This window comes from Fukomys damarensis, unplaced genomic scaffold (genome assembly GCF_012274545.1).
Source record: "Fukomys damarensis isolate Sample0158 unplaced genomic scaffold, DMR_v1.0_HiC HiC_scaffold_1, whole genome shotgun sequence".
In the NCBI taxonomy this organism is placed as follows: domain Eukaryota; kingdom Metazoa; phylum Chordata; class Mammalia; order Rodentia; family Bathyergidae; genus Fukomys; species Fukomys damarensis.
Window position 1 is genome coordinate 51,232,015 of NW_022900913.1, and position 16,037 is coordinate 51,248,051.

The 16,037-nt window shown below is 39.4% G+C and overlaps 1 protein-coding gene across 1 annotated transcript in view; it reads left to right on the forward strand.

Annotated features, from left to right (window-relative positions):
• The window catches only part of Mast4 (microtubule associated serine/threonine kinase family member 4), a 493,834-nt gene that overhangs the window by 110,953 nt on the left and 366,844 nt on the right, over nucleotides 1-16,037 (forward strand). Inside the window, exon 3 of the mRNA XM_033761224.1 lies at nucleotides 10,891-11,015. Coding sequence (XP_033617115.1) covers nucleotides 10,891-11,015 — 125 coding nt within the window. The remainder of the gene's footprint in view (nucleotides 1-10,890; nucleotides 11,016-16,037) is intronic.

The window sequence follows — 16,037 nt, forward strand, 5'->3', positions numbered from 1 at the left end:
AAAAAAAAAAAAAAAAAAAGAAATAGAGAATCTGTAAGAAATTTGGACTTCTCTGGACATTTCTGCTTAGATGATGATGTGGAGTTTATTTCATCTACTCTAAAGCTGCCTTTGTTCTTTCTGTTGCTCTTGTAAAGCTTCTGGTCCCCAGTTCCTACTTGGCCTCTGCCATGACTGTTCAGATGTAGGGCAGCTGTCAGAACTGCTCAGCATCACAGGGCTGCCAGAGACACTGGGGTGCATCAATCAAAGCATCTGGGTGTGTAAAAGAGTGTTACTAAGTAAGCTTCATAACTTCTCAAAAAAGTAAGTGCGGATTGCTCCCTAGTATATTGAGAGTTAATCAGCTTACTCTGAAAACATTCATTATGTCGTGGAGGTAATAGACAGCTTTGGAGAGATGGTTTTTAGAAGAGAAAAATCAATGCCAAGAGAAGTAACGTAATTTTCTCCATATTAAGTGTAAGGCCTCTGAGTCTTTCATTATTGTTATTGTTATGAAACAATTGAAGAAAATTTGAATATTTTTCTACACAGAGTGGAACTGAAAAACAGTGGGAAAATATGATTCCTCGTAGAAATACATGTGAGAGGCAGAATGGAGAGATAAGTATGTGATTTTGTGAAAGTTCACTGGGTTCCAGGTAGGGATATTATAGTAGATATGACATGGGGTTTCAAGGACCAGTGAGTTACAGTGCCAGTGAACACACAGTTTGCAATGTATTAGGACATATTTTGCCCAGAAATAAGTGGCATTCTACACATGTTCTCACAGGTAGCTGCAGATGTTGTGATGGGGAAAGGTAAGGCTAGTCGCAGCCTCTGGTTGTGATTTTGATGCCAGTGGTACCAAAATAGGGAGATCATCATGAAGGGGGCCCTGACCTACTGCTCAGCACAAATCATGCGTTCAGAGCTGAGCTGGGTACTTCATATGTGTTGCCTACCATCATCATCATCACTAGACATGAGGAAATGGAAGCTCATCAGTGCGGTCATGTGATTTATCCAGGGCTACCTAGCTAAGGAATGGACCAGAATATAACCCTCATCACTGGGGCCAAACCTGCATCTGACTGCTTTCCCAACCCATGCTCCTAGGTCCATGTGGTAAATAGAATGAGAATCCTTTATCCCCAAAGTCACTGATGACATGGAGAATTTGATCCGTTCTGGGGATGACGCAAGGAGGAGGGCCCTCTGGCAACAGAAAATGGAGGGGATAATAAGTTATTGTCTTTTTGTTGGGCCTTCTCCTTGTAGCATGGAATGTTAGGCCCTTAATTTACATTCTAAATTAGTTCTCCAGATCATTCTGGGAAACTGCCCCCATTTTACAGAATGTTTATGAGAAACCAAGGTTTAGGAGGTTAAGAAGCCTGACCAAGGTCATAGCTACTCTGTGCTCAAGATTTGAGGTTAAGATGTAAATGTCATCATTGGGACCAAACGGTGCTGGATTCAAAATCAAGTTTGATCTCATGAGTTTAGAAGCTGGGGGTTCTTCCAAGATGTGAAGGAGAGGTGAACACATTTACAGCAGTGGAATTTTGGAAAGGATGGTATTCAGGTTGAGAGATCTGAGTGTAACAAGGAGAGAGACTCTTATTCATTTGGGGATTATTTTAAAAAGGGATGGGTGGTGGTCCTTGGGAGGCTTTAAAGAGCTGTGAAGGAAGCAGAGGGACAAGGCAGAGGAAGAAGGGGGGTGGGTGGCTGACAAGTACTTTAACAGCTGCTCCACATATCCACAAAATGACTCTGAGGAAAAAAATGGTTCTATTTATTTGCCTTTTCCTTCCATATATCTTTCCAGCAGCATTCATCAATATCTGTCATTTCCCAGGGGGCTTAGACATGTCTAGCAATTCATTCTACTGAATTATATTTCAATACACGAATGGAGGGAGGCCAGATTGCAGATGTTAACTCTGACCTCTGCCCGGCATCACTTAGACGCTGCCACCACCACCCAGCTCGTCTGGTGCCCTTGCTACGGCAGACACTCACTCCAAGCAACGCTGCTTGGTGTCGGATTCTTCTTACCATGTTCTCATTAGAGTAGACTCTATTTATACTTCTTTAAAAAATCAATTTTAAGTTGTCACATTCACCTTTGGTCTATGCAACTGGAGCTTATGACCAAACCATTATTTATTTTTTAAATAAGAATTTTAAATCCAGACAAGTATTGCCTGAAAGGAGACTGCCCTGGTGGTCTAGGTGCAATGAGGAGGTGATAGCCAGGGCTTGGTCTCCCTGCAGAATGGGAGAATTTGCTGGATATCGGTATAGGAGAAGGCAGTAATATAGTTTAATAAAAGAAACATTATAGCTGATTAAACTCTATCATATGCATTAAATAATTTGATCTTAATATCTGCCCTTATTACAACCTGATTGAGAGGTAATGTTGCTGGATGAGCAGAAATACTGCTTTAAGAACATGTGGGAAAGCAAATGAAAGGGAAAGCCCAGGGTATTTCTTTGTGTGGCTTTGAATTATTTCCTTTTAAAAGTATAATTCGTCTTGATACTTTTGCCCTTTTATCGTAGAATGGCAAGAGTAACAGAGTGGCTGTTTAGTTTGAGGGTAAAAAAAAAAAACAAACTACAATTTTGAATTGCCTTCCTATATCACTAACACCATAGGTTATTTTTTGATTTAAAACTGCACTTATGATTGACAGCAGTAGTGGCATCTTGAGATTCCTCATATTTTGTCCAAGGACTTTGATTTCGTTGTTGTAGACATGTGTGTTCTGTTATTTGTCAACAGTTCCTAGCACTCTCATGGCGTAGACTTGGGCATTAGTGGCTTTAAAAACATTTGTCGTGTACCCAATCTATCTGGGCTGGCTGCAAAGAAACTGTTAATTTCTGATGCCTGATCCCCTTACGACAAGTTTCTCTCAGACCATTTCTCTAACTTTGTCACCAGGCTTTGTAGTTAGTAATGCCACTTTGCCATTCTGTGTTCAACATACAGTGCTGGTGATAATATTCTAAAATGTGACACTAGACATCTCTGGTAGATTTGAGTCCTTAGCAAAACAGGTAATTAATTTGATGAAAGCCTTGAGGTCCCATTGGCAACACCCTGCTCTGATATCAGCCTCCCCCAGCATGAGTGCTTTCTTACTCTGCTTCCAGTTTCTTTGTCCCTTGGAGATCACTGGCTAGTAGACAGTGATGTCAGGACTCTGTTTTGGACTTGTTTTGAGAACACACTGCACTTTTTGAAAAGGCTGGAATAGTATAGTATCTCAACAGAATAGCCAGTGAGCTTCATCGCTGTGTGGTCACAGGTCTGCTGCTTTCTCGGATTATATTTATTTATGCCATTAAGAAGAATGATTGAGCAGCGTTGTTGATGCTGTGTAAGTACAGTCATTCTTCTGCATTGAGGACAAGAGATTGGAAGGCAGTCACCCATGTGAGTGGGAATGAAAGGAACCATGTCACTGTGTTGGAGTAGCACTGCTGAAGATGAATAAAGAGAGGCCATAATTGCCTGTGAGGGCAAGAGTCCTGACGATGAGGGAACAAATGTTTAGAAGCGGGCAACGGGGCATAGAAGAAAGATCTCTGGGTGGTGATCTTTAGGGCAATGGCTGCTGAGTCATTGATTTTGCCCATGTCCAGCCTGTGACTTATCATCGTCTTCACCTTTTGTTCATTTCTAGTTTGAAGGATTCTTTTAAAAATGCAATCCCCATGGAAGGGCTTAAGTTGTTAAGTGTAAATTGTGATAGCAGGTGTTGATGCACATTAAGGTGGATGCCTTTTGAATATAATAAAACATAGTCTTTGCTTCATAAGGGTTCATGGTTTTGGCTAAGCAAAGGAGTTTTTAAAAAATATATAGTGTATATTACAGTGTACATAACAAAATATACCACTCAACCATTTTTAAATACACAACTTGGTGACAAGTACATTTCACATCAGCCATCACCGGTATCCCTCTCCAGAACCGTTTCATCATCCCACACTGAGACTCTGGACACATTAAACAAGGATTCTTCATTCATCTTCCCAACGGCCCTGGAAACCACTGTCACACATTCTGTCTCAATAACTTTGACTAGTGCAGGTGCCTGGTGAAAGTGGAATCCTGCAACATTTTCCTTTTGTGATTAGCTTATTTTCCTGAGCATGATATCTTGCAAGTTCATTCACATTGTAGCAAGTGGTAGAACCCCCTACCCCCTCAAACATTTCTTTGCACTGAGGTATATCCTCAGCCTTTTTCTTTTTTCTTGTTTTAATATTGAGACAGGGTCTCTCTAAGTTCCTAACTGCCCAGGCTAAGATTGAAATTCTTCTGCTTTAGCCTCCCACAGTACTGGGATTACAGGCATGCACCACCATGCCCAGTTTAGCATCAGATTTTTCTATTTAGAGGCAGACTGATATTTCATTGTATTTATATACCACAGTTGGTTTATCCGTTCATCCATCAAAGTACATTTGGACTGATTCCACCTTTTGGCTATTCCTAATCATGCTGCAAGGAACACAGTAGATACATGATCTGTTTGGGGTCCTGCTTTCACTTCCTTTGTGCATATAGACCCGGCAGTGAGGTTAAGCAAGGGAGATTTTACAAGTATGTAAGGTGAAATGGTGATAATAGCCCCCTTCCAGTACAGTGGTGGGTATCACCTTTCCAGAAGCTGCTGTGAGAGTTTCAGTGGGAGCTAAGGTGAGTGGCAGGCTAAGAGCCAAAAACCTATAAACCCATAAGGGTATAGGCTGGAAGCATAAGGTCTTCAAACAAAGCATGCGGTCCCATCCGGTCACTCATAGCACCATTAAAGTGCCAGCTCATCATTGGTTCTTTTTGTTTCTAGCTCCTTAGTCTCTATTATGCTACGTCTAGCCTCCCTCATCTCTTCTATGGCTCTCCTAACTCCCCAAATCCTTGTGAGGTATGCAATGGCAACCTTAGCTTCATTCCATTCCTAGCTGGAACCTTCAAGGGCTGAACAAACTTTTTCAGAGTTCTTATAAATAATTGATTTCAAGAAGCCATATCAAAACAGTGTTTTCTAATGTAGTGATCTGATTTTATTTTTCCTTTGATGCCCTGCTTACAGTCCTAGAGAAATAACTCCAAATATAAGACTGTGGACTAATTGCTAAATCTATGGTGTACTTCAGGTGACATGGAACTGTTTTTCATGGAAATTTAAAAATCTAGTCAGGTACCATTATTCCCCAATGATAAAGTAGACCTCCAATGACAATTCTTCATATAGCCCCTCTGCTAAAGTTATTACTGACTTGATATTTTCCTGTTTCCAAGGGATAGTTCTAACCTTAGGGTGCTTTGAACACACATATCTCACAACTGAAAGCAAAGCATGTATTTATGAAATTTGTGCTCCTAGTTTCTTGGAATTCATGGTGGAAACAAAGGAAAACATTGCAAGAGAGGTCCTATGGAGCATATATAGAGCCAGCACACAATTTGTGTCTGTGTCTAGGCTCAGTAATCTCTTTGCTTTAATTTATAAGCGTACAAATCTGCAGGACTTCCCACTTTCATTCCGTAGTGTCCCAAGGCCAAAACAGTCATAATAACCAGGGTAAAAAGCCCTAACATCCTATACCTCTGTGGTTGGAACTTGACAGTTTCTTGTATCAAAACAGCCCACTAATTCCAGCTTTAAAACAGACCTCTGTTTATAGCCTCTAAATTTCTAGTTATGTCAATAGAAAATATTTAATAAATGTTAATGACCATTTTGAGATTTTAGAAATATGTTCCCAAAGAGGACAATGCTGATTGAAGTTCCAGTTGTAACAACAAGATCAATTTGGTATTAAAATAGAGCAACCAGATTGCTAGGCAAGCTCACCTCTCATACAACAAATTGGAAATGGTATTATCCATTAATTTCCACCCTGTGCAGCTGAATAATGCCATTGACAGATGCTAATTTTCTTAAATTGTAGGCAGCAAATGATGCATGAATATAACAGCAACACACTTTTTAGAGGCTCTTGGTAGTCATCAGAAAGTGAATTTATATAAAGTTTGATGTAATCACTACTAACTATGGCACTATGTTAGTGCCTTCTAATGACTGCCTTAAATCCATCTGTTGTCCTTTTTCCCTATTAACACTAATGGGGGTCTAGGCAGGAATAAAATATCCCATGTGTTATGTTAATAGACCTTCTAGTTTGTAACTTTCATTAAAATTCCTTGGGACAGGACCTATGCAAGAATTTAAAACCTAATCCATGACAGGATTACAATATTTCATCTTACTTGTGTATAAATGTTTCCTAATTTATTTTTTCCAGTGGCTTTACATTGTATTTCTTGCTCCCTTTATAATCTGTGATGGGTAGCACTTCGTGTTTCTTATCTTTTTAAAAGCTAATTTGATTGAAGGCTAATTCTGAAATACAGTATCTCTCTTAGATTTTACAACAACTCTTGGTTTGCCCCTGTTTTATAGCTAAGGAAGCTGAGGCTCGGAGAAGTTCTTGACATAAGTGATGGATTCAGTTCTGGAGTTCAGAATTGGAGCACAACAGAATTGGAGTCGGACTCTAAAGTCACCTACAACTGGAGCAATTAGCTTTCACAGTTACTGGCAAGGGCCTTTATGTTTTCTTGGATTTAAAGAAGGTATAGGCTCAGTGTATAGGCTGAGGTTAGATGAGTTATTGAATGTCTAAATGTCCTCTTTTGGGTTAGGCTCTGGTCAGGTAACAAAGAAACTGAAGGCATTTGTTACCAAGATTGACTTACACACGAGATAGCAACAAATAATAAAGTGCACATGATAGTGTTAAAAGTGATTTCAGACAGGATAAGAAGGCATACAAGCCTTGTTACCAGTGGTTCTTCTTATTGTAGAGTGTCTTGTGGCATTTAACAAGGTGGAGCATTCAAAGTATGGCATAGAGTGTATGGAGGGAAGGGGCCTGGCTCTGGTTCCCTGCTTTGTGCTCCCTGTGCTGGTTCTGGATTCTGTCCAGAGTCCAACTTGGCTGAGCCATGTGTGGTCTCAGCAGTTCAGGATCCCAGCAGATGAATGCCCTTTGATGAGGATTATGCTCAAGCTCTTGCTGATGAAGGGGAGGACGGGAGCACAGAACATTTTTTTTAGAATCATTAAAAGCAATATAGAAAATATCATATGTCGAAATTAATAGAGAATAATTGAACACAAAATTGTATGCCTGCCAGCCAGTTTTATCAGAGCTTAATATGTGTATTTTTTCAGGTACATTTTACAGTGTAATATGTTATTTAAAGGCACAAATCAAAAACTCGACTCTTCAAATAAACTTTTTAAATTGAATTAGCAGATCTTATTATTCCTTACAGATAATTTTTACAATAACAAATAATACTATAAGGACTGGAGATATATCTCAGTGGTATAGTGCTTACCTCACGTGTGTGAGGCCCTGGGTTTTAATCCCTAGCATCACAAAAGTAAAAGATTAATTAATTACTTGAATAATTAAATATTTCCAAGAGTCATCATCTTTCTCTTTGCTCCCATTCCCACTGTTCTCTGTCCGAGATAACACATAATTCTGATGTTGTTATTTACTGCTACCATGAAATATTATTTATTTTGACATTATTCAGTGTTATTCCTTATTTCTTATGTGATCTTTGTCTAGGAACCTGACTACCATGTTTTGTTTTCTTGCTGATGCTAGTGGTGAAGGATGCAGATCTCATAATATGGGTGGTGATCGTATGTTGACTGATTTCCGTGTGCTAGGCTGAACAATTTAAGTACATTGTCTCCTTTAATCTTATCTGCCACCTGGCACTGTTATTCCTGTTTTAGGGATGGGAAGATTGAGACTTAGAAATTAAAGTGCCCAACAATTTGACTATTTCACACAACTAGTAAGAACTGGGGTTCAGATCTGTGTTTGTTTCATTTCCAGACTATGGTATAATTCTTCCATTTCCATCTTTTTAGATGTTTTTCTCTCTATGAATAGTATATATTTATTTATGAATACATAACATCCTATTTTAGTTCATAATTTATTTTCACATACGCATATGTGGTGGATATTTTCCTGAGGTAGAATGTGAGCTTGGAATCAGAACCTTAGCTTTACCTGCTCACTCAGCAGTGAAACCTTGCTTAGTTATGGAACCTCTCTCTGCTGTAAAGTGGAGCTGACAGTGCCCACCCCATGGAGTTGTGAGTGTATTATCGTGCTTGCCACACACAAAGACCTCTCCATTTTAGCTGTTATACTATCATTACAAATGAAATTTAGGAAAATCATCTGTTCACTGGTATTCTTCCTGTGTAGAACTGATCAAGTAGAGTTTAGCTGCACTTTAGTCAACAAACATTTGTCGAGTATTTACTAAGTGTCAGGCCCTACGCCAGGAACTTGGGGTACAGAAATAAATAAATCTGTTTCTTTACTTGAGAAGTCTGATGGAAACACAGTCCAGTCATTCTTTCCCTTTAAAGGAAAAGCAGGCTGACTTGCAGAGTTTTTCACTGAACTGACATGTTTGCTTTTAAATCTTTCTATGATTACATTAGGTCCTCATGTGATTTTTTTAGGTACCCCTAGTTTTTTTTGAAACGGGGCTTCCGGGCAGAACGGAAGTGAGGCCAGAGAGGATTCTCTTCATTATAAACCCTGACATCTTACGGCTTCTGCACCTGTTGTGTTTCTCTCCCAAAGGAATATATGATGGAGGAAAAGACCCAGGAGGGACCCTCCAAAAATTTGTGCATTCAGATTACTGATGAGATTGTTATTCTCATAGTAAGTAATGTCCTGCAGATAGTGAGTCATTTCTGCATTTAAAAAATCAATTTCTTCACATCATACTAATGCTGCAGTCTGGAGTTTTCTTGCCCTTCTTCATTTATGTCCTACCTTTGGGCCTAAAATGGGCAGATTTCTTGGACAGCCTCTCAGTGCAGTTTTTAGTTCACATTTCAAAATAAGGCAAGGAAACAAAATTAAAATTCTAGACTTTAAATGTAGCACCCCCTCCATGAAAGTATGCCTGAATGTTTCTGAGGCAATGATTGGAACCACAGAGGGTAATTAATTATATTTGAGTCTTTCAATGACAGTGTTCAAGTTCTAGTTAATTGCCAGTTGCTGTGTTTATCTGGTTGGAAAAGGTCATAATCTGTTATGTGGGGTTGGTGGAGATCAGGTGACAAAAATCAATGCAATTGCATTTTTTCAAGAAAGGATAAATTGTATAAAGAAAATCAGAATGATATTCTCTAGTGCTATCATAGGTGATTTTTGTATATATGCGCATTTTCTACTTTTGAATAAAAAGCCAAAGCTCGCCCCCCTAAAAATGCCTTTCATTTTTACTATTGTTATTGCTAAATAGCTAACTCTTATTGATGATTTATTCAGAAACTCCTCTCAGCAACTCTACATAGAAGATTCTCATATCCATTTTAGAGATGGAAAAAAATCAAGACCAAGAGAGGTCCCTCAGTGTCCTTCAACCACTGGGCAAGATCTGAAAAGCAAGTCTAGTTTTTCTCCAGAGTCTGTGCTTTTACTGTATAAATATAAGAGAGTGAAAGGCCGATTTTTACGAAATAAGAAGCCATTTTTCTCTGTAATTAAAATACAAATTTCTGAACACTTGGATTAAATAAAACATTAGATTTCTCACCTAGACAGTGGATAGGATAAGCCTCCCACTCCTGTGCTATGATAGGGCTTGTGGTTAGCAGTGTTCAGTGATGGTAAACTCCTCTACTGGTTGCAGTGGTTATTAATCCGTAGAATGTGCTGTTTAAGGCATGCTTGAGGGAAGGACAAGGAATAGATATTACCTTTGTTGTAGGACCACCAGCCATACATACTGTAGTCCCTCGTGATTCTGGCGAGGAGTAAGGTCAGAGTCCGCGTACACATGGCCCTCACATGAGATTCTGTTTTCTCATTCTCTCTCTGTTTTCTGGGAGGAAAATGCCTACTCATCCTCATTTCATTCCATCAGTGTGCTAGTGGTATCAGAGGAAAGCAGATAGAACACCGTCTGAGCTTCATTACTACGTGAAGATTCATGGCATGGCTCTCCTAACTTTCCGGGTGTCACAAAACTTCATTTTTTACTGTGTTGTTACTAGCAGAGTCCCTGTACCAAGGAAGTAATGGTATGAATTGATTCAGCCATTTGACTTTTAAGAGTGTATGCATATATATTCAAGGTTGATGGAAATTGTGTAGTGAACCTAGGCTGACATTGATGTCCTGATTTATGCAAATGAGTGCCATTATGTATGCCTTGGACACGGTTGGCCACCACCTGTGATTCACGGAGAGAGGCTGGGGAAAGGGGCACTGGTCCTATTTCACCTTGAAAGAATTTCCCCATTTCCTTTAGTTGGTCACAATTTTCTCTTTGTAGACTTTTTTTCTGGTTGAATCCTAGATCACTTTCCATATTAGACGGTTTTTTCTTTTACTGGTTGTTTTAAATTTATTTTTACTTGTTACAACCATATTAGGTCCCCTCCCCCAGAGTACAGTTATAAATGTCCACCTTCATTTCTGTAATGCTGAGCATGCTCTGTGTGTTTACATATGTCCTCAACACATTCCAGTGAAATAGGCAGTTGGGAAAACCCACTTCATCTTCCCCTGATGAAGGAAGCTACAGCATGTAGGAGATGAAGGGGGTGTCCTTGGATGGTTGAGGTCAGAACCTCCAGTGGATCTCCTGATTTATTTCAAGCAAATCTTCTGTGATTACTATTATCAGTGTTATTACTGACTATGGCAGAAATAATACAGAAGAATGACTAGGGAGAGACCCACCATTGTCGCAGAACTATTGCTGTCTAACTGTCACTTGCATTGTCTTCTCTTCCACCCCAACAGGGAGATACCTCCTTCCAAACCCAGTGGCGGGGCAGGTGTGGCCAGCCTCAGCGGAGACGTCCAACCTCGTGCGCATGCGCAGCCAGGCCCTGGGCCAGTCGGCGCCCTCGCTCACTGCCAGCCTGGTGAGTGACTTTCTGCTTGAGTTAGAGTAGCGTCAGGGTTGCTGTAGCTCGCCATCTCCATGGGGGACTATTTAGTATGCTGTTTTTAGCTGGGTTTAAACTAACCCACATATGGCATGGAGCACAGGTTGGATGATCTGAAATGCTTTGCTTTCAGTGTGTTAATTTCTACCCCCTCCCCCAAACGATGTATTTCAGTATTGGCTCTAGGTCCACCCTTTCCTCTGAAGAAATGAAAATGTTTCTAGGCTTTTTTCTTTCTTAAACTTTTTATTTAATATGAGACTTACAGAAAAATCACCAGTTAATTCTACATTCTTGATTCATGTTTAAAACATCTTGACCAATTTGCCTTATAATTTGTATTTTGTGTGAGTATGGGTGGATTTAAATTCACACATACATGCACGTAACTTTTTTATTTATCTGAGAGTAAGTTGCATGTACTCCATAGCCTTTTGTTACCCTGAGTGACTTTGTGGCTGATATAATACTATTACCTACTTTGATCTATGTTTCATTATCGTCATTGAGTCAATCATATCTTTTATAGCATTTCCTTTCTCCATATAGAACCCACCTTATGGTCATGTATTTTCCTTAATTGCCCATTTTCATTTCTTTGGTCTCCTTTAATGTGAAATGTTTCTTTGTCTTTTCTGATGTGAACTTTTTGAAGTATTTTAATGGAATATTTTTCATATTATGTTTGTCTGTATGATGAGATTCAGGTTTTTGCATTCCAGACCAGAATCAGGCATCGGCGATGTGTCCTCAAGGTGTGAGGTTTTCAGGCTTGGGATGTCCACTTGCCCCATCACTATCATGTTAATTTTGATTGTCCACTCAAGGCGTTGCACAATTTTTCCACCATAGCCATGACTTTTTCTCTTGCAATCAATAAACGATTGTGGGGGGTGCTTTCAGGCCATGCAAACATGCTTCTTGTGAAAAAATTTGTCTGCATTTAACATCTGTTGGTGGTTCTTGCTAGGGCCATTTTTTTTCTATGATGATTGCAAATGACAGGGACTAGAATTGTAGATCAATGATAGAGTGCTTGTCTAACATGCTGTAGGCCATGGGTTTCATCCTGAGCACCAAAAAGAAAAAAGGTGACTTTTCCAACACAAGCACTCTCCATATTCACTAGCTGGTATACCACATAAATATTTGTGTATTTGTTAGCAGCAGGAACTTGCACATCACTGCCTCCTACTGTGAAGAACTGTATTTTTAACCATGCTTACTAGAATTTTTTTACAGCAGCTATCTTTATTTCTCTATCTATCCCTTGACTTGGCTGAGGAGTCTATACATTACTTTTGCATTGGTGGTGGGGTTGTATGGTATGGAAATAGATTTTAAAATATGTTTTATAGGTGAAGATATAATATATAATCAGTGTATAATGATACCTCATAATTTTATCTATTGGTAATACATTATGTTAGCTATTTGAAAATCATACAATAATGCAGAGATTTGATTTAGGTCCAGACTATAGTCCTGCTTTTATCCTTAAGTAGCTGTATATATTTAGACAAGCCACCTACTTTCTCAAATTTTATCATGTTATCTGTACCTGTAAGATGAAAAGACATATTAAATAGTCCATCAAGGTGCTTTCAACTCTGGAATTCCATAATTCTAGTTTCAGAATAATGGAGGTTTTTGAATGTATGGAATACTTCTCTCTCAAGAAGTTTCCTTTAGGATATTTTGTGACTTTAAAATCAACTATTATCCTTTAACTAGAATTCATTGTTTTCCTCATGAAAACAGAGTAAAAATGATAATAGATAACATTTTATTCTACCCCGCACCCCCAGGCCAAGGTGATTTTTTTTCTCCTGGAGGAATTTTGTTAAAAGCTTCTTTTGCTGTAAGTATGTACTTTTTAAAAGTACCCACAATTCATGAGTTTTTGACAGAAGTCCTTTTCAGCTACTGCTGAATACTATTCTTAACATTTAAATTGTAATTTTATATATTTATTGCCAAGTAAATAATTTTGATTAAAACAATACTGTCACAAAGTACTGGGTCCTAATCACATTCCCATCACAGGAGCAAAACATCTGCCACCCATAACTTAAAAGTAGGAGAGGTTTATTTTGTTTGGCTCATGGTTTCAGTGCGTGGTCACCTGGATCCAAGGCAGAAACAACTGCGTGGAAGGGCAAAGCAGTGAATGGTGTTCAACCCATAGCAGCCAGGAATCACAGAGAGAAGGGAGAAGCTGGGGCTGAGAATACATCTTTTAGGTCAAACCCTTGGTGACCGACCTCCAACCAGGCCCCTGTACACTTACTACACATCTCACTGATCGAGGAATCCCATGATGAGCTTAGTGCCCTTATGATCCCATCACCTTCCAAGCACACGGAGGTGGGGGGTTAGATCCTAATCATAGCATACTGAATCTTATTGCCTAATGATCCACATTATTAGTCACATACCCAGATACGGAAATTCACCTAAGATACTGGGAACAGTGCACAATAATAAGGAGAACTTCTAATAGAAAGCATGGAAGAGCATCTCAGCATCTGTCAGATGACATTCTTATTAAACAGTCTCTTAAATCATTAGCTGATCTATCTGCAAGTTTTGTGCTTACAGTGTTTGCCTAAGATCAAATGGAGAATGTGATGAAATTCCTTGTGGTAGAAGCTTGAAATAGTCTAGCATTTTAATGTTTCAAACACCAGCAATATTAATATGTCTTTCTGTCATATTGTGGGTAAATGTGGGCACAGAAGCCAGAATGTGATTAGCCATTTATTGCTAGATTGTGAAGGTTCTTTTTTTGTACCAGGGATCGAACTCAGAATCTGAGAATCTTGTGCTTATGAGCAAGGTGGCGGAACCACTGAGCTAGATCCCTGGACCTAGATTGTGAAGGTTTAACGTTTGACCCTTATCTTTCCCTTCAGAGGTTTAGATCTTAATTGTAGTCTATGGAAAACGTTTTGTCCCCAAGCCTCTGTTGTATTCAGGGCAGCAGCAGCCACACGAGAGCTTGCCCTCTTGCTTTCTTCTGTAGTGATGTGTGCAGAATGCTCTGCCATCGTTTCATTGTGTCACTGAGATACATGTCAGTGCCTCGTTGATATTGGTACCTTTTCACGCTGCACAGCCAAAGGTACATTAAAGTTTAATGTTTTACATTTCTACCACATTTGTATTGGATTACATCGAAGTTATTTCTGCCAATTGCCACTGACATTTGATAGAGAATGATACTCAAGTATTAGGAGTTGATACCTTTTAAAACTCTTTCATTTTCTTTTCCTTGTTTTTCTTTCCTTCCAAGCAAGCTGCTGCCTGTGGAGGTTCGTTGTATAGTAGATAACCCCTCACTGATTGAGCTGTCCTCTTGGCCACTGTTCCAACCTCCCTTAGAGCCATGAGTCATCCTTCCCTGCCTCCCTTAGCATTTATCATGGTGTACCTTTGTTTTTGCTCTTTGTGTTTATGCGTAATAACTCCTGACTAGACCGCAAGCCCCTTGAGGTCAGAATTCTTACCTGATTTGATTTCCTACTACCCACTCCTTTTGGCACAATGCCTTGCAAGGAGGAGGTAATTCGATAAATAATGTTGTAGGAACAAATAATTATTCATGGAAAATGACAGATTGCTTTAATTTCAAGGTGAGAGTGGTAGTGTAACCTTGTGTGCTGTGGTGGGTGGCCTGTAAGTCCATCCATTGAAGCATCTCTGGTTTTGTTGCTCAATGTGAGTCTTACAGTTATGATTAGCCTAAGAGGCCATGTAATAAGCCAGATCCCATTTAGTTCTATAGCAGCTGCTCAAAAATCACAGCAGCAAAATTGCAAAGAGATCATCATTGTCACTTTCAAGGATTTCTCCTTCATCTGCTTTTAAGGAGTTATATTGTTACATTTGTTTAAATATTTTGTTGATTTATTGAGCAACTAAGTCAAAGTGATATGTGCCATAGTGTGGAAGAATTAGAAAAATAAGGAATCAAAATCGTTTATGTCTAAATGACAGCACTGCTTTCAGTGTAACAGAATTCCATGCTAATTGCAGCAACATATGTTTCAGAAAAGTCTGGGCCCTCCACCTGATAGGTATTAATATGTTAGTAAGATATAAATGAAGGCCCTGTGGTTTGGTAGGTATGAATTTTAGTAAATGCATGACCTATAGTGATTTAAATGCCATAGGCAAACTTGAGGGTAATGCTAACTACCTTCTCAAGGAGGAGATTAATTCCTAGCCTAAAGTGTCTAGTTTTCCTTGGCAATGCTAAATGTAGTTGTGTTCCTTCTCCCAGACACATTGGGCATTTCAGATAAATGGCATGTTGCCAGTTCATCCTAAGTAGCCTAGTAGCTGGCAGAATACATGCTCAGCCAGTGTCTGCCTGCTGGGACACCAGCCGGGAGTGCTGATGAAGTGTCAGATGTACACTTCATATACATTAATCTGAAGAGGGAAAAACTCATTTTCCCATTTGCTTCCTCCATCTTTCTGTCCCTCCCCACACCCACGGGTAGTTTATCAAGGAAGTCACAGTCATCAGAAGCAGGGGATTTATACAGATGCTGCTTTCTGGCAAGAAGGATGGAAATTTCAGGAGGCAAAAGCAGGACCAGTGCTGACTTATTTCTGGTAGGAAATAAAGTTGTAAGCCTTGCTAACTGAAGTTTAGAAATGGTATAGGTGGCCAGCCCAAGAAATAGTCACCACTTTTGTACTTTGGAATAATAGATGGAGGGGTGGAAGACCTTTGGAAATTAGTTTTCAGTTTTTTCTCCAATTCTGTTCGATTTGAATGTGGTGCCCTGTCAGTTTTGTTCTTGTGAAGGTCCCATTCACGTCCTTTCTCACTGAGGTCTTGCTTGGCCATGTTCCTTTTATTGCTTGCTACATATTCCATTCCTTCATTTTTCTCGAAGGGTTTCTTATCTTTGTGTCATTTGTTTATTTTATTTACAGTCATCCTTCAGTGTCCATGGGGGAGAAGTTCCAGGAACCCCTTGGATT